Raw genomic sequence first — 23255 nt, forward strand, 5'->3', positions numbered from 1 at the left:
CAGCCAGGAAAGCAGCCAGCTGGAAATTTTCCACCTGAAGTTAAATTTTCTGGCTGCAGCAAAAACCGTTCCAGCTGCTTGCATAATCTAGTCAGAAACGTAATTTAAATTGATATGGTTTTCAGCAGGAAATTAGGTCAGGCCAAATGTTTGATGAGACAGCAACGGAAGGCATGTTGGCATACTACCAAGCCTATAGTCCCGATTCCACGACTTCCTGCGTGACGCCTGTCTTAAATGCAGTGGTGCTTTCTAAGAACAATCCTTGCTGGTCAAACTGCTTAAGGGAATTTGTTGTATCACTCCTTCCTTAATACTGTCTGTGCTTTACACACAACACATTTTCACCCTTGTGAGCATCATTTTACCTCCCGGCAAAGTTCAAAAGTGAGTACAAAAATACATTCAGAAGGTCTCACTTTACAGTGTAGAACCTTTAAACGACCTGAAGGTGGCAATGTTCAAACATAGTTGCACTATTGGTATGCTGAACCTTGCAATTAATCTTTGCATCTTGTACTATCTAAAAAACACGGAAATGGCAGACGGACACTATGTCAACAATATGGCCACCAAAATATTTGGTGCTTACAATCTTTTTTTTTTTTTCAATAACAGTAACTTGCTGAAAATTATGCATTTCTACCATTAACACGCTCCCCAATGCCCTGGCAGCAGACAAATGCTGTCGCGTCTCCGATGTCGTGGTGTGCAGATGTGACCTAGCAAATAGACATGACAATCTCCCATCTGGAAATTAGACTTTCTGCCATTTTTCTGAGCACCACAGCCAAGCATGTTTCTATTCTAGCAATGAGGTTTGGTTGCCACAATGAAAAGGTAGTAAACAAAACTTTCTACGCTGACCCTCTGAATGCAAAACAATCATCTCGGTACATGGTGATTTTGCATTTTGCTTCAGCCAAATGTACTCAATATGCACCACATTGGTACTGCTTCTCTTCTGTTGCATACATGATGCACGGCGAGCAATGTCGGCCACCTCTCAAACAGTCCTGCAAAGTCCTCCAGTTTTCTAGCTCAAATGAAAACGCTAATTGCCCGACATCTACATCACACGGGGTTTCATGGCCTCAGGAAGCAGTCCGAAGGAGCTTGGCTTGCCGCTTTTCTTCAAGCGCTGTGAGCTGTTCCCTGACAACAGGCTCACGAGCCTCGCGGAACTCGCGGTACTCTTCCGCAGTCAGGTTCCTGACGGTCTTGACACCGCACCGATAGGCCAGCAGCAATATCTCCTTGCAGATGTCCTGGAGAGGCACACAGTCGTAGATGCTGTCTTGGCTCTTGATCTTGGCGATCTCATAGACGTGCTTGAGTGTGATCATGCCTGCCGTCTCCTGTCCAGGACGCATGGCCCCGCGGTCAATGCCGGCCGCCTGCTTCACAAAGTAAGTGATGGGAGGGTTCAGCATCTCCAAGTCAAAGCTGCGGTCTGGCTTGAGAGTGATCTGCGCAGAGAGGCGAATTCATACATTCTGCCCTTCCGCCGCTGCCAAGAAACGAGCATTTCTCGTCGCAGTAAAATCTGAGAAACTTCAGCGTCAAAAAGAAAAAAGATATGCTCACACCACCTACAAATTCGTCAATGACTATTAAGATTTCGATTATTAAGAATCTGCCCTCAGTTTGTGTGCTCCAATTGTTGCGGGCGGATAGACTGTGCCACATGGCTTTAGCTACAAACCTTGCAGTTTCGACACAGGCTGTAAAGCAGAGCAAACGAACTTGTTTCAGAAGATGGTATGTTAATGTGCACCTCTAACTAACCACGGCAGCACAGGTTGGAACGCACAACCAAAATGGCCTCGGCCCAGCCATTAGAACACCAGCCAGAGGCGAGGCTTACACATAAAACACTCAGATGCAACTTTGTGACACAGAGTTGTGTGCCACGTAACATTGGCACTTTTCATCCTAATTGACCTCTATCTGCATTGAGAATTTCAAGCCACATTGAAGAATCTTATGCTGCACAGGAATTATCAGTGATTACCAAGAATCAGCTCTTAGTTTGTGTGCTCCAAATGTTGCATTTCATCAAACCTATTTATTTTTGCCGACATACTTTCACGTGAGAAACGCAGCTATAATGGTTGCAGAGCTAGCTGGCGAAAATGGCAATGCTTTTCTCTGCGTGCATCGGTGGTAGAGCAGGATGCTCTAATGACAATTCTATTCCATTAATTCCCTTTCTTCTCTAGATACTGAAGTAAGACTTGTTGCTGGGCTAGTTGGTTCATGATCGTACAGGAGAAAGTGCAAAACAGACAAACACAAGACACGACAAAGAATTGCAGATTCTTCTACTGAAATACACATATAGGAACATCTTCATCTAACGATAAAAATCCATGTTTAACATAGGGCATCCTAAAACCGATAAAAACGACCGATGAATCTTTAAAAACAAAATGGCATGTGCTGTAAAGGGCCAAAGTAACATGTTGGAATGGATAAGATAATGGAACCTAAAAGCAAGGAAGCCAACCCCGGAAACCCAAAAAACGTGTAACATCCTAAACCTTCTTCAATGCTTCATGCACTAAGCACCCTGTACCACCACAGAACAGGCAAACAAAAATTCTGTAATGATGAGACCCAGTGATATGATTGAAGGATTGTGAATTGAAGATACCAGATAAAAAGGCACAATGAAAACAAAAACCAGAACCAAACACATGTAACAGCGCAAGACATTCACAAACTGTTTAATCCTGTAAATATGCAACTCATACGCTTATTTGTTCAGCTGAATTTTTCTAAAAAGCTTTCTTCACTCTTATACAGAGAATCCGAATCATTGCTTACAGAATTTTGGCCCTTTTTCCTAATCCAGGAAGCTTCTTTCAGTTCACGGGCAACATGTTTGCGGTTTTTGTCTAAAACCACCAATGTGTTTGCAGTGCATAGATGACAGTCCTTGCAATGCAGCCCCCATTCCAGTGTTCACTGAACGTTTATGCTCCCTTAACCTTTCAAACAGCGTCCTGTTTGCCCAACGTACTCGCTACCACAAGTGACAAGACTGTGATAAATAACCCCTTTATTGCACTCTATTTGCCCATGCTTTGTTCCGCAGGTTCTGTCTTTCCAGTTTTCCATGTTTATACGAGGACACAACGTGGTCAGTTACGGGGTTCACAGGACGAAACGTTTGTGAATGTATTATGCTATTACGTTCGGTTCTGGTTTTTATGTTTTCAGTGTGTTTTTTTATCTGGTATATTCCCTTCACAGCGCTTCAAAGATATCCCCGTGTCCCATTCATCACAGAATTTTTGTTTGCCTGTTCTGTGGTGGTACAAGGTGCTTATTGCATGAAGCACTGAAGGTTTAGGATGTTACTTTTTTTTTTTTTTTTTTTACTTTCCGGGGTTGGCTTTTTTGCCTTAAGGTACGCTATCTTCTTATCCGTTCCAACATATTACTTTGGCCCTTTACACCACGTGCCATTTTGTTTTCAGAGTCATCAGTCGTTTTTATCGGTTTTATGACACCCCATTTAAAATGGATTTTGCTGATAGGTGGTGTAACGATTTCAGTAATGAGTCAGCTGCCAGTAGCACATTGTCCTGTCTACCTGGCATGTGTCTGTTTTGCGCTAACTTCCCTCCCGTACGTTCCCTTTTAGAGCTCGGTAAGGGTGATGGTGTTACCCGTTTTCTATTCTGCCTAAAAACCTTAAGCGCGCTCGGAGAATCGCAGCAGCAGGATCGGACTCGATTTCTTGACAGTGGCCGTGTAGTTCGGTGAGCATTGAACAAAAGAGGATCGAAAGCACCATGAGACATGAGTATTAGTGGAAGTGTACCAGTTTGAGCACTCGACTTGAGGCCAGTGTAGTTTGCTCACGAACGCGTGGAAAAAATACAAGGGTGGATACTTGGGCAAGTCGGCAATTTATGTGCAAAAAACACGAATAGCAAAGGGCAGACATCACAGGCACTTCATCCTTCTGCGTTATACTCGAGCACACTTGTGTTACGCACAAACCGCGAGTCCGCAAAGGCAGGCTCACGGAAGTATGACCCGCCCAGAACATACCTTGCAAGGTATGGGCAGCCCCTCCTTGATGTCTTTGGTCTTTTCGTTGAATTCCTTGCAGAAGTGCGCAATGTTTATGCCCCGCTGGCCGAGCTGGGGCCCCAACGGAGGGCCCGGCATGGCCATCCCGGCGGGCACGTACAGCTTCAGGGGCGTCGTATGCATCACTTTCTCCACCACCTTCTTCATCGACTTGAGCCTTTTTATGCTTTTCGACATTGTGCCTTTCCCTCCAACACTGGCGAAAGTAATTCACTAGCAGAAACCTTACCAGCCAACACGTTGAAAAGTTCAATGCAGACCACGCAGTACACGCAGCATATGCAAGCAGAAAAATTTCACACCATCCTGCACCGGGGGCGGTCCCTCGCTGCTGTCACGTGCCCTACGTCACATGACGTCACCGTTATTGAGCGCGCGTCGGTCCTGCGATTGTCGTCTGCTTGTACGCTGCGCGCAGCAAAGCTCAAGCTCGGACCTTTCGTAACAGCCTAACTAACCTTTCTCCGCCGGGTGCTCCAATTAACGGTTTCAATGTCCTTTGATCTTTTCTTTTTGCGTGCATTCGTGACGGGGAACAAGGACGCCTCTCGACCAATTTGATACCACCGATTCAACTTACCGAAATGAAGCCGACCTTGCACGTACCTTAATTGCGGCGCTGGTTGTGCGCCCGCTATTTTTTTTCGTTAATTCCCGGCTCCTTCATTAAAATAATATGTCAACATGGTTTCCGGTCGAAGAAATCGTCAACTCCAGCCGTCACAGAAATTATGTAAAACGATCGACATTTTTACGTATAACGGAAACAGAAATTTGCACGCTTAACGGGTTAATTCCGTTTTCCTGCCTTGTTTATTGCATGGCTAACGCAATAAACAAAACAATGCGGCATCAAATTTCTTTAATTTGAGTGCTCCAAAGCTCGCGTAATGCACTTTTAAATGTTGCGACAAACATTTCGCAACAGTTCACGCGTATTGTCGCAACATCCGATACTAAGGTCATTATTATATTTTGAGTAAACCATCTCCATAAACGTTTGGACGGTCATCATCATCATCAGCCTGACTATATACCCACTGCAGGGCGAAGGCCTCTCCCATATTTCTCCAATTAACCCGGTTCTGTGCTAGCTGCATCCACTTGACCCCTGCGAATTTCTTAACCTTATCCGCCCACCTAACTTTCTGTCGCCCCCTGCTACGCTTTCCTCCCCTTGGAATCCAGTTTGTTACCCTAAGCGACCATCGGTTATCCTCTCTTCGCACTACATGTCCTGCCCATGCCCATTTCTTCTTGATTTCCACCCAATGCACGCTTCCTACCTCTTAAAGGAACAGAACACTGGAATTTAGGTCTCGATGTTTTTTCGCCGCAGTGGAAACATTTATGTCTAAAATGTTCGATTCCATAACGGTTTTGTTAGAAACGCTGTAGAAAAATTTTACCTGGAATTTTTCAATCAATGCGCGCGCTCGTTTTTATGCAGTCCGATGCTGGAAACCATGAGCAGCGACCGCGATGACATCTGGGGATCGACAAAAAAGACGTACCGAAAACAAATGTAACTTTCACTCACCGCACAGTAATCACAGATTTTTTGCGTAGAGTACCGTCCTTTTCAGTCTCACATTCAATGATGTTACGGCACAATAACGCACGCCCTCGTCGACGAAAGTTTTAGTGAGCATTGTCATTGCTTCATTCACGAAAGGCGGCGACTGGTGACATGCACCGTGGCACTGGGATGGTGGCTGCACTAGTAAACAGCTGCTTCCACGCACAAAAATAACAAAAGACGAAATTGCAAACACTGTGGCGTCATCTAGGGGCAAAACCTGAAATCACACCTCTTGCGGTGCGAAAGCAGGGGTGGTTTTTATTTAAGGACGCACTAGAGAGAAAAAAATGAACAATGTGCAGTTACGAAAATCGGCGATATATTGCTGACATGTAGTCACGTGGGGGCATGGAGGAAGGAAAAAAACTCCTTCCTCCATGCGTGGGGGTACACTATAGTTCTCAAAATAACGGCTTGAGGGGCTAGTTGGTGCTGCATCGTATTCAGATATGTGGCGCAACAAACACAAACACAAGAGAAGATACACAACACACGCGTGTGTTGTGTATCTTCTCTTGTGTTTGTGTTTGTTGCGCTACATATCTGAATACGATACACTATAGTGGGGGGCTACACTACAGTGGCTAGAATTAGCGGCGCCTATGGGGAGCATTGAAGCCGTCTGGTGATGCTTCCGCTAGATGGCGCGCCTTCTCGCTTAACTCTTGGATAAATTGGATAAATTCGATGGAAAGGAAACAGAGTGTGGAATTATACCGAAAGTGGAAAATGCAGATCAGGAAGGAAGATTTCTTTGATAACTCAAGAGGCAGTGCCCTACTTTTTGAAGCTAGATCAGGGTGCCTTAGAACACGCAGCTACAAAACGAAATTTAACAATGGAGATGACGCATGTGCTGTATGTGGAAACTCCAGTGAAACAATTGCCCATATTATACTCGAATGTAATGGTATCCATCCGGAAGTTGGTGCAGGCGCAATCACTGTTCCTGAAGCTCTGGGGTTTAGAAATAACAGTGGCCGGGTGAATAAACCGGCGATGGAAACTAGCAAAAAACGACTGGAAGATTGGTGGCTTAAAAGCAGTGAAGTGACATAATGTTAGTAATGTAGGAACAAAATCTAATAAATAGAATGATGGTTTAGTTAATCATTCTAAATCAATAATTAAGATATAGGGAGAAAAATGAGCATGATAGCTACTGCTACCACCCCGTTTCAAAGGGGACGCTCCTATATTCCATCCATCCATCGATCCTCTTCCTTTTTTTCTCTCTCTTTCCTTTTTCTTTCTTTCTCTTTTGGCTGGGACGCAGTTTAGTGTCCACCCGTTACAAAGGGTACAGCCTCAAATCATCATCATCATCAACAACGTGGCGTGGCGGGAGCGGTGTAGTGCGGCAAATCGCAACCACCGGATGACCATTAAGGAAGGTGTTCCGGACGTAATAGCGGCCGCTTGGGCAGACTACTTGCACCTAAAGCACAAGGTGCAAACACTGGTGCAGGCGAAACTCGCGGAGCACAACCTTCGGCTCATGAGGTCCCTGCGCGAGGAGGGCAAGACGGCAGCGCAGAAATTTCGGGGCTATGTGCGTTCAATGGACCGGCGGGATCCCCCGCTGGTCCCAATCATCGATGCGACGACAGGGCAGCCAGCTGAAAATCGGCAAGAGTACCTGACGGCATACTATGCCACCTTGTATGGACAGACGGTAGCATGTGAGGAGCCCGAAGAGGAGACCGTAACCTCGCCGATAGATGAGGGGACATCCGGAAGAGATGGAGCCGCGATGGAAGATCTCCAGCAAGACCATGGAGCGCGCCCTCACTCGCATAAGTGAAGTGCTCGTACAGCCCCGCGACCTGATCACGTGCCTGCTCGTTTGGTGAAGAGCCTCGGCCCGGAGTCAAGAGAACAGCTCGCTGGCCTCTTGCTGTTATCAAGGGAGCACCAATCTCGGATGAATGGCGGCGGGGGCGAGTCGTTCTCATTCCAAAGAATAGAGAAGTGACGGGAAACCTGCCTGACTTCCGCCCGATTACAGTCACCAGTGTCATGTACCGGCTCTTTGCCAGGGTTCTAAAGGAGTGGCTCAGTGGCTGGGTGGAGGCTCGCGGTGTGCTGCACCGAGGTTCAGAATGGCTTCCGGCCAGGCCGCCGGTTAGATAACTTATTTGTCATCACGCAGTGTGCAGGCATCGCGCGGAAGGCATCGCTCGTTGTTGTGCTGCTTCATGGACGTCGAGAAAGCGTACGAACGTGCCCCATGAGGCCTTGTTTGCGTGTCTGTTGTCGCGCGCGCGGTCTCCCAATGACACTCGTGTTGACCATCCGGCGCCTCTACAGGCGGAACTACATCACTGTGTGCTTTGGTGATGTGCATTATTTTCAGAGCGCATAGTGGTGAAGGCCTTCGGCAGGGCTGCCCACTGTCGCTGCTCTTATACCTGGTATATGTGTCAAGCGTGGAGCGGGCCCTGATTGCATCAAGCCTGGGATTTCGCCTGCGGCTGAGCACAAGCGACGAGGGCTGCCAGGATTTGCTTTCGCTGACGACCTGGTCGTGATGGCAGAATCGGCGAGGGACCTTCGTCGATATCTGCCACGCTGAAATCTCCGTGCTGGGGCTGCGGTTCAGCACTAAGAAAACGGCGGTTGTCCGGCTGGCTGGTGAGCACGCGGGCGAGGACGAGATCACGCTGGGCGGGCACCATCTGACCACCTGCACAGCGTATAAATACCTCGGAGTACACCTCTCCGATGGGGCGGACATGTACTCTGTGCACGAAGCGGCGCTACGCCAGAGTGCACTCCGGGCTCAGTGCATCCCCCGCCGCCGGTACCTGTGGGGCTGCAGCCGTTATTTGATGGTGCGCGACCTTTGGAAGTTGGTTCACGTGCCGCGGCGCTGTCGTTCGCCAACTGTGTGGTTTGCCTGTCGGCTGTTACGCGCGGATGGCTTGAGAGGCGACAACATATGAGGTTGAGCGCATTGCCCTTTGCTGCCATGGCCAGATTGCCATTGAGGCCATCCTGGGCGACATAGGCTGGTCCACCTTCGAGGCACCGGAGGCGGCCAGCAAGTTGGCCTTTCGCGGCCGACTGCTCTTCCTGCCACGGGAGCGTTGGGTGAGGCGCGTGTTCGAGTATTTGGCTGCCACTTGCATCCGGACGGACTCGGCCAGGCGAGTTTATCAACTTGAGAAGAAGTTTGGCTTTTTCACCCACCCTATGGCGGCTGACTCTCCATCCAAATGGGCTGCTGAAGTGCGTCTGCGAGCGGGGAGGCTGAGGGTGTCAGGTGGGCCAGGGATATGGAAGCCAAGTCCACGTTGGCGCTGTACCGGGAGCACAAGCAGAGCATCGGCCCGGTGCGGTTCTACGACAACAGCATAGGCAGCGGCCTCCTTTTTGAGGCACGGGCTGGTGCCTTGCGGACTTTGCTCTACCGGCGCCGTTTCGATCCTGCTGTGTCGTGTACTCTATGCAGGGTGTGCGGCACTGAGGACGAATCGGTGGAGCATTTAGCCTTGCGCTGCCCTCGTCTCTCCATGCCGGCCATAGAGGGCGCCACACTCCCACAGGCGCTCGGTTTCCCCTCAACCCCACCCGCAAAACCCATGCAAAACCCGCAACAGTGGACGGCGCCGCCGGAGACAGCGCGGCCGTTCGCCGAATGGTGGAGTGCAGTTCGCCAACTGTGATGAAGTTTGGGCCGGGTGTGGGGGTATAGTGGGGGTGTGTGTGTATGGTCACGGCCGGTCTCGAGGGAGAGCGCGCGCTCTTTCTTACGGCCTTCTCAATCGCCGCGTGAACAATGGGAACTTTTCTCCTTGAGTCACGCTCTCCGCCACCGCAAGGGGCGCGACCTGCTCACTGTTCGCTCCGCATCTGCTTCAGCGGCGGCGGGTGGCTTTTGCATGGTTTCGCGCTGTCGCTAGCTTGTTTCGTGGTGTGTGCAGCCCCGAAATGAACGAACACGGAAGGTAGATACTCCAGCGGCATGTCAGCGTACTACACACAAGAACCTAGTCTTTATATAAGAACACTGTCGCTCTGCAAGCGTTCTGCAAGCATATATAGACATGCATTGCGGCATGGTAGCTACTTTTGTCCATTTTAATCCGAATTTTTCCCAAGCCTGCACACGAATAGCAAAAAAAAAAAAAAAAAAAAAACTGATCATATCGAAGCTTCGTCAAGGCTAACATTACAGCAACTCGTCTGCAACAGCAAAACCATCTTTCAGCACTAGATGCGAAACCATCCATACATAGCACCGAAGATGAAAATAATTTCATAAAAATGTAATTTAAGTTGCATAATGCTTGCATGATATAAAGTATTAGTATAACAGTGAAAGTAAAGACTGTAAGGTTGAGTTTTCAATGTTATAATTTATATATTAGGAAATGTGTTGTATTTTAGCATTATTTAATTTTGCAAATAAATGCTGTTTTAATTAAATTTTACATGATATTATGCTTATTATGAAAACAATAGAGAAATGGTTTGATATTCATGACACCACTTGTGCTGAAAGCGGTAAAAAGAGGCTAATAAATGACGCAGCTGGGGATACTCGATTGCAGTGGCTGACAAACGAGTTCACTTGCTATATCGAAAGCATCCCAAGAAACTTCTAAAGCGGTAAAGAAGGAAAACTTCACTGAAGAAACATCTCAAGAAATGCTGTTCATCAGGAGTCTACTGTACAAGTGGTAGAATACCTCCTCGGGAAAGGTGTCGGCTCCGTCCACATCAGGAAAGTCAAATAGTGGCCCCATTGAGGCTCTCTTAGGGAAAGTAAGTCTGATGTGCGGAGAGAACGACATGCTAAATGCGAGGGCCGTAACAGCGGCACTTGACCACATTTTCAAGATGGACGTTTCATCTTGGAGCAAAATCAAGGCAGTTTTCGTCGATGCCGAAGAAATCATTTCTGCTCGGCCACAATCAGTAACCGAGGAAATGAAGGAATCATGGTGGCATCTCCTGTCATTCCATTACTGTCACATATTCCGGTTTAGCTTACGTCGATAGATGCATTGATAAGTTAATCAGTTACCTCGGGTGTGACGTTGCGCTATCTTTCTTGAAACTAGCGAAAGAAGCAGCCCCATGTACACTCTTCTGCGAGGACAAGAATTCTAGTGGACTGCACTATCCGAAACCAGAGTTTATTGCCCTATTGCACAAGGTTTTCTTAAAAAAAAAAAAACCTTGTGCATCTACCGCACACAAATGCTCTCGAAGTTCCTCAAATCCTGATTCAAGCAGCGCAATTGAGAATTCGTCATTGCTGAGTTGCCTTGAAGGAATTAACAACAGCCTATAAGGTCCGCTTCTTTGATATCTGAAAAATTTATCAGAATCCTTCTTGTCATTTATGCCAAGAAAGTGACAAACAGGAATTACAGGCCAGCTCCCTATATGAACAAACCAGCCAGGAAGATTGAGACTGAATTTTCTAGCCGCAGGTCACGTTTTGATAATTCTATGTATATGTAGTACAATGTATAACTTTTAAAGACAATTTTTTTATTGTTTGCCGCTCTTTTTAATTAGGCACAACTGTTCATGCCCATTTTCTTGATTAAAAGTTGTTGTTTATCTATGTATTAAACCGACTACGTCGGTTATACACGTACATGCGTCTGTCACGAGAATACATATACATTTTCTGTTCTTCAACCGACTGATTTGTTTTCAGCGGCGTGAGCGGTGTTGACTATATTTTATTCCTCGTACACGATAAATTTTAGACGCTGATTACGGCGTCTTTGTATAAGCTTACCCTCTCTAGTGTCTGCAGCTAACAAATGGCTTGAAGATCTGTCGAGTTGCCTTTGTGCAAACCAGCTGATATTAAATGTTAATGAAACAAAATATATAATTTTTTCCGCTGTCAATAAACCAATAAATAAAAATATCACACTTTCGTTCCAATCTGTCTCCTTAGAACGTGTTTCAGTGCATAAGCATTTTGGTGTTCTATTTCACGAAAACCTCCGCTGGTCTTATCATGTAGACTTTGTATCCAGCAAAACAGCCCGATACATAGGCATACTGAAGGAATTTCGCCCGCTTCTGCCAATGCACTTGAGGAAGCAACTATATTTTTCCACTGTCCAGTCTCGTGTTCAGTACTGCCTGTTGGTATGGGGAGTGGGTACAAAAACCAACATGGAAAAGATTTATATTTTGCAAAAGAAAGGCCTTCGGTTTATTCACAACCTGTCTAGATATGATTCTGCGTCTGCATACTTTAAACTAAGTAATATATTAAGTATTACAGCCCTCTATAAACAACGACTATCCGAATTTATATACCGACAATACAAAACTGACAGTAATGCGTTTTTAACTACGTTTATCAACACTGATCCACATTACGTCCTTAGAAATGTGAACTTTATAAAACCTCGCATAAGGACCGGGTATGGTATGCAGTTAATTCACTGGCAAATCCCTAACCTCTTGAACTGCTATCCTGACATATTTTATCTACTTGAAGAATCATCCTCCTTGTTAACATTCAAAAAAACAATTAAGATGTACTTTTTGGATTTGTTTCCTATTTCCGTTGTGTAATACCAATTACTGTTGACACTGTTACCTTGATGTATGTTAAAGATTGAATTTTATGTGTTTTGCCCCTGGTTTGTGTTTGTATTACATTCTCACATATGACTGACTATTTTGTGCTGCTCTGTGCCTGCTGCGTTGTGTTTCACATGTCAATTGTGGTGCCGAAGGCCCAGTCAGTTGTACGTCACCTTTAGCCTCGGTCCCACGGCAAAAATTGTATTTTTGCTACAAACTGCAATAAATAAATAAATAAATAAATAAATAAATAAATAAATAAATAAATAAATAAATAAACCATAAGGGGTGAAATGTCGGACCTGCCGGTTGCAACTGAGGCGGGCGTAGCGAAGAGCGAGCGCGCAGTTCCCTTGAGTGTGAACGGCGGTAGCAGAGGCGCAGCAGTCGGGCGGTGGCGACCCCACCGAGGCGCGGCGGGCGGTGGAAACGGACCCCATTGGTGAGGCCGTAAGAGAAGAGAAGCGCGCTCTACCTCGGGTGTGGTGAAGGTAGGCGCGGTCGTGGGGTGTGTCCAGGTGAAGTGCTGCGTGTGACCTTCTTAGTTGATGGAAAGAAGCCAACAGTCGGCGAGGCCAAGGAAAGCGTTGGGGATGGTACTTTATGTATTTTTTTTAATGTTTACTTGGATAATCACAGAAATTACTAATGTAATCTGTTTAGGGGAAAGACAATTAAACACCAAGTAGAAGAAAGAACAACGTGCCGATGGTGGGAACCGAACCCACGACCTCCGAATATCGCGTCTGGTGCTCTTCCAACTGAGCACATCGGCCGCTTTCCCCCCTGCTACTTGCTTGGGTATTTATGTTGTCTGTATACGAACCTTGAGAGTGTTCACCAGCGCCACCCTCAACCATAGCGGCGGACGTGGAACGTCCTTTGTTACCGCCAGCGTCACGTAGAACGTGATCAAGAGCGAGGGCGAAAGCTGTGCTAGAACCCTCTTACGCTGGCCAGGGGGCGCTGCGCCGCTGTGTGCGTTAAAACCCCTCAATATGGTGGCTAGCACCCTCAATAAACTAAAAGTACCGCCATCTCCTCCTCCGGCGGCGCCGCTCCTCCTCTCGCATTTCGACCGTGGCTCCACCTACGGGGTGCGCGACTAGCGCGCGCTCTCCGGAGCAGGCGCCGGTCACGGCCGTCTCGATCACCGCGCCCGGCGGGCGCGCGCGCCGATCGAGGCGGCCGTGCGCCGGTAAAAGCGCTGGCGCCGGGTCTCACCAGAGCATTTCAGCTTACATTTTGTCGCAAAGTGTTCAGGTTAAAATATTGCTCACTGCTGAAACATAATTACCGAATGTTGACGGGGATTTCCCGCCAAAATAGTTTGAGCTGTGAGACATGTACGCGATTTCGGCGTTGGTTCAACTCGCCGTCCTCTCAGTGTGTCCGTAGTTCGTTACCCTTGCGCAAACTCAGCGGCATGCTTTTAAAAATTTGTAACTAGGTAGCGGACAGGAACAATTTAGCAACAGTGTGTGTATGGTTTCTTTGTAGCGTTGACTGGTTTGCGAGCTGCCGGTAAACTTGAGAAGTGTGGCAGCAGTTGTCTTCCATGTATTTTCAACTTCAGCTACAGATCAGAATTAACTAGGCGGCGGAAGATGCAGTCTGTGTGGTGTCTTTGCACCTTTGACTGGCTTGTGAGCTACCGGTAAACTTGGGAAGGGCGGTAGCAGTTAGTGTTTTTTAATAAAACAAAATTACGCATATTCCACACGACGACATGCCCACATTAGCAGGTCAGGTTATATCAAGCACCGAAATACAACACTCCATTGCTACATACGGCAGTGAGAGCGGCCTGCTTCGAGTAGTGTGAGAGAGGTCGACTTAGAGCGCGAAGATCGGCCGCATGGCAAGCAACAAGCAACAGCTTGAAGAACCGTTAAGACGAAGAAGTTACACTCCCATCCCTCCTAACTCCCCAAGAACCCAAACAGCGGCCGAGAGCCATCCCTTCCTTTCAATAAAGGCTTCATTCATTTTCATTTTCAATATTTTGCGCTGAGACGGGGCCGTTTTCAGTTGTCATGGTGTGTCACCATACGTACACGATTTCGGCGTCGGCTGAACTCGCCTTCACCTCCTTGAGTCCATCAGCCGTTGATAAAAGTGCGCAACGTGCTTGAAAAAAAATTAACTAGGCGGCGGAAGCTGCAGTCTGTGCGGTTTCTTTGCAGGTTTGACTGAATTGTAAGCTACCGTTAAACTTGAGAAGCGGGGTAGCAGTTTTTTTTTTTAATATTTTGCGCTGAAACGGTTCCGCTTTCAACTGTCAGTGTGTGACACCATTCGTACGCGATGGCTGCGTTGGTTGAACTCGCCTTCACCTCCGTGCTTCTATCAGCCGCCGGCCAAAGTGCGCAACATGCTTGAAAAAAAAAATTGACTAGCCGGCGAAGGAGAACAATTTAGCAGCAGTCCGCGTGGCAGCAAAACACACGGCGATATGTGCCGCGCGCGCGCCGCCCGCACCGCTGGAAAGGAGGAAGCTGCACGCCCAACAAAAAAAAGAAGGGCGCGCGAGCACGTGACGGCGCTCGGCCAATGAGAGGTTCGAACGACGAAGGAGAGCGCCGGAGAGGAGGCGGGCGGCAAACTTCACATGTTGGCGCTACTTTTAGTTTATTGAGGAGTTTTACTGTGCGTCAGCGCCCTCCATGGTAGGGTCCCTAGCATAGAGTTAATACAAAGACTCCAGAGGAAAAGCTGGGCTAAAGTGAGCTAGAATGGGGTAGTGGGCTCACGGGGGCTCCTTCCCTGCGCAGTGTATGTTACATGCACTAGGTGGTGCCACCGGAGACTTCAATGTAGCGCTTTGCTGGTTGATGGGTTGCGTTCGTGCGACGGCGGCCTTCTCACTTTAGAAAAACGTATCGTCTTCGTCCACACTTTTTGGATTTGCATGTGGCAGCTATGCAGAGGTTGGATATATTAGCAAGTTGTGCTACTACTGGTGCTATGAGCTAAGAGGTTTCTAACTGCAAACGCGTGTCCGATTTCTCTCCGGCGTCATTGGCGAAAAGTGAATTAAGGCGCGCCTTAATTCACTTTTCTTGTATGAAAATGACTGCTGTGCTCGACAGCCTGTTTTCTAAGGTTTGTGATTCACGGCCGCGATGATGAAGAGTACAGAGACACATAGGTTTGCGCGGGTAACGTGTAAAACTGTATTCGTATTCCTAATAGGCCGCAGCTGTCAGCATCTTATTGTCGTGCCTGCCTTCTGGATCGTGAATTTACTGTCGACGCTGTTTATGGAAGAAAGGTGCATAAAAATTGCCACACGTCATTATTAAACACATCTTAAAAGCTTGCAGTTGCGCATCCTCCGTCTATTATCAGCAGTTTAATATCTGAAAATTTTGCACACAATTGCGAATTAGTAGACAGTGTTCTGATCGATAGAGAAGGACCTGACAGGAGCTCTAGGAGTGTGAAAACAAGCATTTAGTAAGCATCTCGGGTTGATGAACGGCGGATCCACTGCTTCCTTGACAAAAAGTATACCCGTGTTAATCTTAATTCTGAGAGAGGCGAGGCGTATATATGTTTTAAGCATCCGATTTCTCACTGGAGCGTGTCTTGTACTACTCCGACCCCCTAAAGGACGAACCTACCAAAGCCCCATAGAAATTCGAATTCAGGGAAGACAAGTACCACAGGTTCATACCATCCGCATTCTGGGACTATACCTGCAACAGGATGGAAAGAACGTCGACACAATTAGGCGGCTCAAAAAGGCCGTTGCAAACACCACACAAATCATAAAAAGGGTGACAGGACGCGCACATGGGCTTCGAGAGGCGGACACACTTCGAGTAGTGCACGCCTATACCCTCAGCAGAATTCTTTATGCTACACCATACCTCAAACTATCATGCAGTGCGGTCCAGCAAATAGACTCATTAATTCGGCAAGCAACAAAGGCAGTACATAAATTACCGAAAAGCACTAGTAACGAGAGACTACTCGAACTTGGAGTCCATAATACAATACACGAACTTCGAGAGGCCCATTTACAAGCACAATACGTCAGATTAGCTGCTACAACTACCGGACGACATATACTGCACTAAGCTAGGCATCACTATTCCTGCAAGCAATTCATCCCTATTAACACTCCCTAGCCACATTTACACTTCAATCTATGTCAAACCATTACCGCGGAACATGCACCCCCACTATGACCAAGGTCGCAAGAAGGCGCGCGCGGCAGCGCTCCACAAACGGTACGGGAATGAGCCCGATGCCGTTTGGGTAGATGCCGCCTGCGATGAGAGCGGAGCCACTGCAGTTGTCCACAACCCCCACATTTCCCCCTTAACTATTGAGCTTCCTTCAGGCACGACCCCTGAAAAAGCCGAGGAGACCGCTATAGCTATTGCTCTGGCATACACCGATGCCACTTATATACTCAGTGATTCAAAAACTGCCATTCTAAATTATGCCAGGGGCCGAGTTCATCCTCCGGCGCACCGCTTGCTGCACATGCCCACCTCCCACCTCCCCCGACGGATTGAGCTCATCTGTGTGCCTGCGCACTCGGGAAATCCCGGCAACGAGGCTGCCGACTCCTTAGCCCGAGGGTCTAGAAACGGGGCACAGGCGGACCTCATGGGGGATTTCTCGAAGGATCGTATGCACTAGTTTGCTGAGTTCACCGCAAACTCCCGCACTGAGCGCCTCATCTATCCGTCACCCCACCCATCGCTCACTATCAGAAAGCAGTCAATCTGGCGTCGTCTGCAGACACGAACTCTACCGACACCAGCTCTACTTTCTAAATTTAAGCCGGTATCCCCCATCGTGAGTGGGGTCGTGCGGAGACCCAGGAGGCCTGCGTGCCTCGAATTCTTCTGCAAATAAAGTTTTTTCCTCCTCCTCCTCCGAGTGCATCAGTTTATTTGCTGCCCGAATACCAGCTCATGGCACGAAAAAAAAAAATACTCTGTGAACATGTAAACCACTGTATACGGCGCAAATTTAAAACGACACAAGAAAAAAGAAAAGGACAGCACATGCTCACATGGTATCCTTTTATTTCTTGTGTTGTCTTCTTTGCGCCGTATACAGTGTTTCTCGAAAATATGTTCACGGAGTGTTTTTCTTTCGTGCCATGAACTGCATTACGAACACACAATAAAAGGAAAGGACACAAACATATATATGTCGTGTCCGTTTTTTTCTTTTCTTGTGTTGTCATCTTTGCGCCGTGTACAGTGGTTTTCAAGTCATGAATGATCGCCCCACAGGCCGTCATATTTTCGAGCTTGCTCAAGAAGCAGTAAAGCTGAACTGATAATAGCTGAGTCCCCATTGTCGCGGAAGTTTGTGCCGAGTAAGCTGTTTGCTCCCGGCGACGCCGCGTTAGCAGGCTTGTACAAGCTTCGCAATTCAATTTCATTAGAGACTCTATTTAGCAACATACCCAGTACTGTGAAATATTAGCCTAGCTATAATCACTTCAGCTATATTATGCTGGCTGTGGTCAACAGATACACCAGTGCATTCTTGACGCTTAGTAATGCGTTGAATAAAGTTATTTTCTAACTGCTAGTATTCCTTTTTGTTCGCATTCGTATTTGGCTCTGTGCTTCCTTGATGCAGCCTGTCGACAATCCGGCTAGCTGGCCCTGCTTGCACGAATTCCCCTGGCTTATTGTTTCCACAAGGCCATAGAATAAAATACAACTGAAAAACTAGGCTAGTATACGTGTAATTGATGTGATCAGGGCATCGTGTATTTATATCCATTAGGGAGGATTTATATTTGCTCCCATTATTTTCCAAGAGCCACATATCTTTCGATTCGTGCGTGGCGCCTTTCCCGTAAGCGTATCCGGCAGCCTATCACAATTGTTTTGTCATCGGGGTGGCATCTTCGTATCAGAAGTCTCAATTCGCTGGGTCACATTGCTACAGTGGCTAGAATAACATTGCCCACTGCAAAACAAAACCTCCGCAATGGCGAGAATACAGCAGCGAAGGGGAAGGCAGGCAAAGGCAAACGGCGCGCGGTGCCGCGCACTGCTACATTGAAGTAGGGTGCTTCGATGCGCCCGCTCTCCGTTCAGGGTGGCGCCACTCTTTGAAGGGGTCGTCGCCGCCAAAACCGGTTATCGGGAGGCGCCGCCGCCATTTTCTTGCATTCCGCTCCCGCCGTCACATTGACTTCCACGCTGTCCCACGCTAGACACGGAAAGCGGCGTTCTTTACACAGTCTCTGCAGAATGCCTGGGTGCTGCGTTCCCCAGTGCACTAACAGCGCTAAAAATGGTTGGAGGATGTTTTCGTTTCCTAGAGACCAAAAACGACGTCTTCTGTGGACCGTGAAAGTGAAGCGGGACAAATGGCAGCCGACGAACTACTCCTGCATATGCAGCGTAAGTACCCGATCTCTGCGCTAAATTCATTCAGGTTTATGTCAGCTTGTCTATGTGTCTGTTGCTGATAATTAGACCTACGATTTTGTGTTCCTGGAGGTGTCATATCATGCTTTCTCAGCCCTCTGATATTTGATCACTGCACACGCACGTGTAGTGGCTTAGAGCTGGGAAGCGATATTAAACCTCCGGCGCATATGCACCTCCATTAATTTCACTTGCCATCACAAAATAAGGCTCAGCTGTGTAAAAGTATTACAATCTTTCTCAGCCACGAAGCCTGAAAAGGAGTGAATCACGCTTACTTCACAAAAAGCCCTCGTTGCATTTTGACAGGCGCATATAGCAGCGAGGAAATTGAGTGAAACACGGAGTGAAAATTTCATGCGACACTTAGGCTTGTGTTTCTTCGCGTTGTATCAAATTGAAATCATTTATACTTCTGTTCTGTGTGAAAATTATGCTATTCAAGATATTTATTTTAGCTTCTCATATGTCACGGAAGTAGCGCATGGAAATGAAAAAAAAAATAATGTGAAGTATATTTTTTTTCTGCATGGTGTGCGGATGTGGACCCATATGCGGGCCAGTGTGTGTTTGTTTGATTTTCTTGATTTATAGTATTTTAATCATAATTTCAGGTAATAAGGCTTTTACATAACAATTTCTCATGCAGGCTCACTTTGAACAATCTTGTTTTGAACAAAACCGGGCAGATGGATGGAAGAAGCTGAAGCCAAATGCTGTACCAACGATTTTCCCATTCAGGGGTAGGTACTTCCCGTTTGATTCACTTCCCGATTCTGTATAAGCGCATACATTCTTTATAAAAAAAAGTGGTGTTCACTCGAAAACATTTCAGTGGCATTTGAGCCTCTGGCTCGGCATGAGCCATTTATTTCGCCTTTAACAGGCTATGTGTACAAGTATGTATTTATCAAATCTGCTTCTCACGCTCCTATCAGAAGCCTAGCTTCCACTTGTTAAAATCTACTGTCGATCGGCTCACGCAACAACCTTCATCTCAAACAAAGACTTAACCCATTTCCACTTGAAAGGCAGAATTGGTCTCCTCCTTTAATTAATGCAGATGTATATAATCAAACCGACATTGTAAGTAATACAGGGAGCGGGGAAAAGTCAAGTATTTATGTGCATCTTTTTGCCCCTACGCTTAGATTTTTTTGCGTAAATTAAAAAAAAAAATTCAAAGCACTGGTCATGTCTTATTTTCGCTTTGCTTTCTGTCTTAGTTTTTCATTACCTGTGATTTCCGCATTTTCTTTTTACTTTGTGGTCAATTTGATCATTGTTTTGTACATCTTTTTGATACAGTTGCTCCGAGGAAGCGAAAGCCACCTAGAGACAGAATGCAGCACGTGCCCACATCCACCAATGAAGAGGTGAACAACCCCGCTGAAGGACTTCATACCGCATCAGAGGCAGATTTGCTCCCCGAGTCCACTCACATAGAATCACAAAATATGTAATCGGACAACCTCCAAGTCAACCGCTCAGATTTAGAATCTTTGAACGTCAGAAGTCCAAGCTCGACAGATGAAACACCCACAGCTAGTGAGACACAAAGGGAGTTTGCCGAGTTGAAAAAGCAGATGGAAGACATGAAAAGAAAATACGCCACGCTTCAAGGACATCACGCATTTGCTAAGAAGACAATCCAAAAGCTCAAAAAGCAAGTTCAGAACCATGAAAGCAAGGCTGATAATTTTGCAAAAAATACACGGTTCTTGAACGCAGACCAAATTTCCGCACTTTCGAAAAATAGCACGCGGGGTCACACGTGGTCTGCAGAGACAGTTAAGCAAGGGTTGCAAATTAAGTTTGCGTGCGGAACGACCGGATATGAGACAATGAGGAAGTTGGGTTACCCCCTTCCGTGTAGCAGGACTTTGGCAAGGAGGATCCAGGGACTGAGGTTCCTTCCAGGAATCCTTCAAGAAGTTTTTGACATCATGAAGTGCAAGGCTGAAACTATGGAAAGCGTGGAGAAGGACTGCGTACTGTTTCTAGACGAGATGGAAATTGCTACAGCGTTTGAACTCGATCGAGGTGAAGACATTCTCCTTGGAGGTACAACACTTCCTTCGACACCAGAGGAGCCCGCCAATCATGCTTTGGTATTCATGTTGGGAGGAATTAATCAGCGTTGGAAGCAAGTTATCGGGTATGAATTCACCGGGAAACATGTAGAAGGTGCCTTGCTTAAAGACTATGTGCTCGACATCGTCCGGCGCTGTAGCCAGATCTCCCTTCGAGTCCGTGCAGTCACATGCGACATGGGATCAGCAAATAGAGCGATGTGGCGCGAATTAGGGTTTTCTAGTCACAGAAATTCTACCACAGTGTGCTCAATACCGCATCCATGTTTGAACGGTAATGAACTTTTTTTCACTGCTGATGCAGCACATGTGTTGAAAAACCTACGAGGGCAACTTTTAAGCTCCAAAGTTTTTACACTGAGCGATGCCACCGTGCTCGACAACAACCTCCCGTCACCAAACGTGAAACTGGAGCACGTACAGGCAGTGGTAGACTACGATGCAGAGAGGGAACTTAAAGTAGCGCCTGCCCTGTCAGAGGTTCATGTCAGCTGCGGCCACTTTACAAAAATGAAGGTTGGAGTAGCTCTTCAATTCTTCAGAGAAGCTGCACCGGCTATCCGATTTTTGGTGAAAGAAGGGCTGCTTGACCCGTCTGCCGAAAAGACAGCATGGTTCTTGGATCTCGTGTCAAAGTGGTATGCGCTGATGTCATCACGCCATCCCACTTTAGCTTTAAGCCACCGAAACATGGAGAAATATTATGCTGCTCTGAAAAGCAGAAACAATACAAGGGATGAATATGGGCGCAACATCTCAATGGAAACCATCCCAAGCTGGGCTGCTCATTTCCACAACAGTTGTCCTTCGCCTTCAAGAAGTGTTCCTGGGCAATGAACGCTACGAGTTTTTTCTAACGAGCAGGCTACTTCAAGACTGCCTCGAAAATCTTTTTTCGGTAGTAGTCTAAGGAAGCCAGTGCCGACGGCATATGATTTAAAATGTGCTCTAAGGCTTGTGAGTGTGAGCCAGTTTCTACATACACCGCGAACGACGAGCTATGAGCTTGATGATCGAGAGTACCTCGTCGATCTTCTTTCTCAAGCAAAAAAGCAGTGCCAAGAAAATCTGCCTGAAGAAATAGATGACTCTGAGATTTTGTTCATTGAAGAACTGACGTCAACGGAATGTTCAATTCTTTACTACCTTGGAGGCTTCATCCTGAAAAGCGTCTTAAAGTCAGTATCTTGCTCCCAGTGCAAAGATGCTCTCATCGGAACAGCAAGTAACGAATATGCTTCGTTGACAACTCTCAAGGAGTATGTGAGTGACGGACGGAACTTGATTTATCCAAGCAGGGAAGTGATCCGCACTCTCAAGAATTATGAGGAGTACTTCACAGGAGTTGTCGCGTGGTGCACCAACAATATACACACGATGAAGTCGCCGCTGAAATCGCTCACAGAATACTTTGCGAAGGTAGACCGGCCATGCCTCAACACATGCGCAGATCACAAGGGCGCAATAGGCAAAATGCTGATAGCCACTTACACAAGACTGCGGCTACGCATCCATCTGCGTCAGCATCCAGCCATTCGTGCTGGTGGTCACGGAAGCAAAACTTGTGCTGGTGTTAGTCTTCCATAAAGACGCTGTAATCAGTGCGAACTTCTCGTGCACATGCACGTAAGCGTGAAGAAATTTAAGCGCAAGAATAATAAACTGCATTATACTTGCCGTGATCGTCGTTCGTATCATTTTGTAGATATTGTATTTTTAAATCAAGGTATTAAATCATTGTTCTTGCGTGCGCCTAAGTTTTTATGCTTTGATTGCATAGTATACGCATAACACAGTTTGCCACCGTTGCATAATAGTGTACGTGTATGTAAGCATGCCATGCGTTCGTACTTGAATATGCAGCTGTTCAATTCACACACTTCATCTTTCCGCTACAACCATACGGAAGCGCAATGATAGCAAATTCACGGCGCCGATATGACAACGACGGCGAGCAGGTGCCCGCCCTGATCACCTATTGCGAAACAAAGAAAAACATTCGCTATACTTTCGCTAACTGCTTCGAAATACGAATGCATCACCGAACCTTTAATCTTACTTTTCATCTAAACTGAAAAATGAATGATAATCAAAGGTAAAGTCCAATTCAAGCTCCCACTGCTAGCCGGGCCACCTCAATAAATCGCCACGCAGCAAACGCGCGCCTCGCGAACAGCGGATGCAAGAGAATGGCGGTCGCGCTAGCAGACGACGCGTTTGCCCTCACCCTAAGCGGAGAGCGGGCGCGCATCGAGGCACCCTACATTGAAGGCGGCGGTGGCGGCCCCCTGCGGAGGCGCGCAGAACTAGAATCTGCTGACATCGGCGGCGTCATCGCAATGTATGGCGCCGGCTGAGGAGTGAGCCCACTATTCTAGCCACTGTACCACTACCCAAATCTAGCTCACTTTAGCTGGGCAGGGAAACCAGCTTCTCACTGGTTCGCCGCCATCATCAAATTTATCATTGTGGCCAGCACAGTTT

At 47.0% G+C, this 23255-nt stretch overlaps 1 protein-coding gene across 1 annotated transcript; it reads right to left on the reverse strand.

Annotated features, from left to right (window-relative positions):
* Nucleotides 1–888: 888 nt before the first annotated feature.
* LOC146177892 (large ribosomal subunit protein uL11m-like) lies at nucleotides 889–4440 on the reverse strand. Its single transcript, XM_084580633.1, has 2 exons — nucleotides 4066–4440; nucleotides 889–1469 (listed from the first exon to the last, which is right to left on the reverse strand). The coding sequence occupies exons 1-2, from the start codon at nucleotides 4282–4284 to the stop codon at nucleotides 1095–1097; spliced, it is 594 nt and encodes a 197-aa protein (XP_084436759.1). The 5' UTR covers nucleotides 4285–4440; the 3' UTR covers nucleotides 889–1094.
* Nucleotides 4441–23255: the final 18815 nt, after the last annotated feature.

This window comes from Amblyomma maculatum, chromosome 10 (assembly GCF_055883805.1).
Source record: "Amblyomma maculatum isolate TAMU_Amacu chromosome 10, ASM5588380v1, whole genome shotgun sequence".
Classification (NCBI taxonomy): domain Eukaryota; kingdom Metazoa; phylum Arthropoda; class Arachnida; order Ixodida; family Ixodidae; genus Amblyomma; species Amblyomma maculatum.

Coding starts and splice junctions, on each gene's coding strand:
- LOC146177892 (XM_084580633.1), bottom strand. CDS start 4,284: ATGTCGAAAAGCATAAAAAGGCTCAAGTCGATGAAGAAGGTGGTGGAG. Junction 1,470..4,065: donor GGCTGCCCATACCTTGCAAG/GTATGTTCTGGG, acceptor CTCTCTGCGCAG/ATCACTCTCAAGCCAGACCG.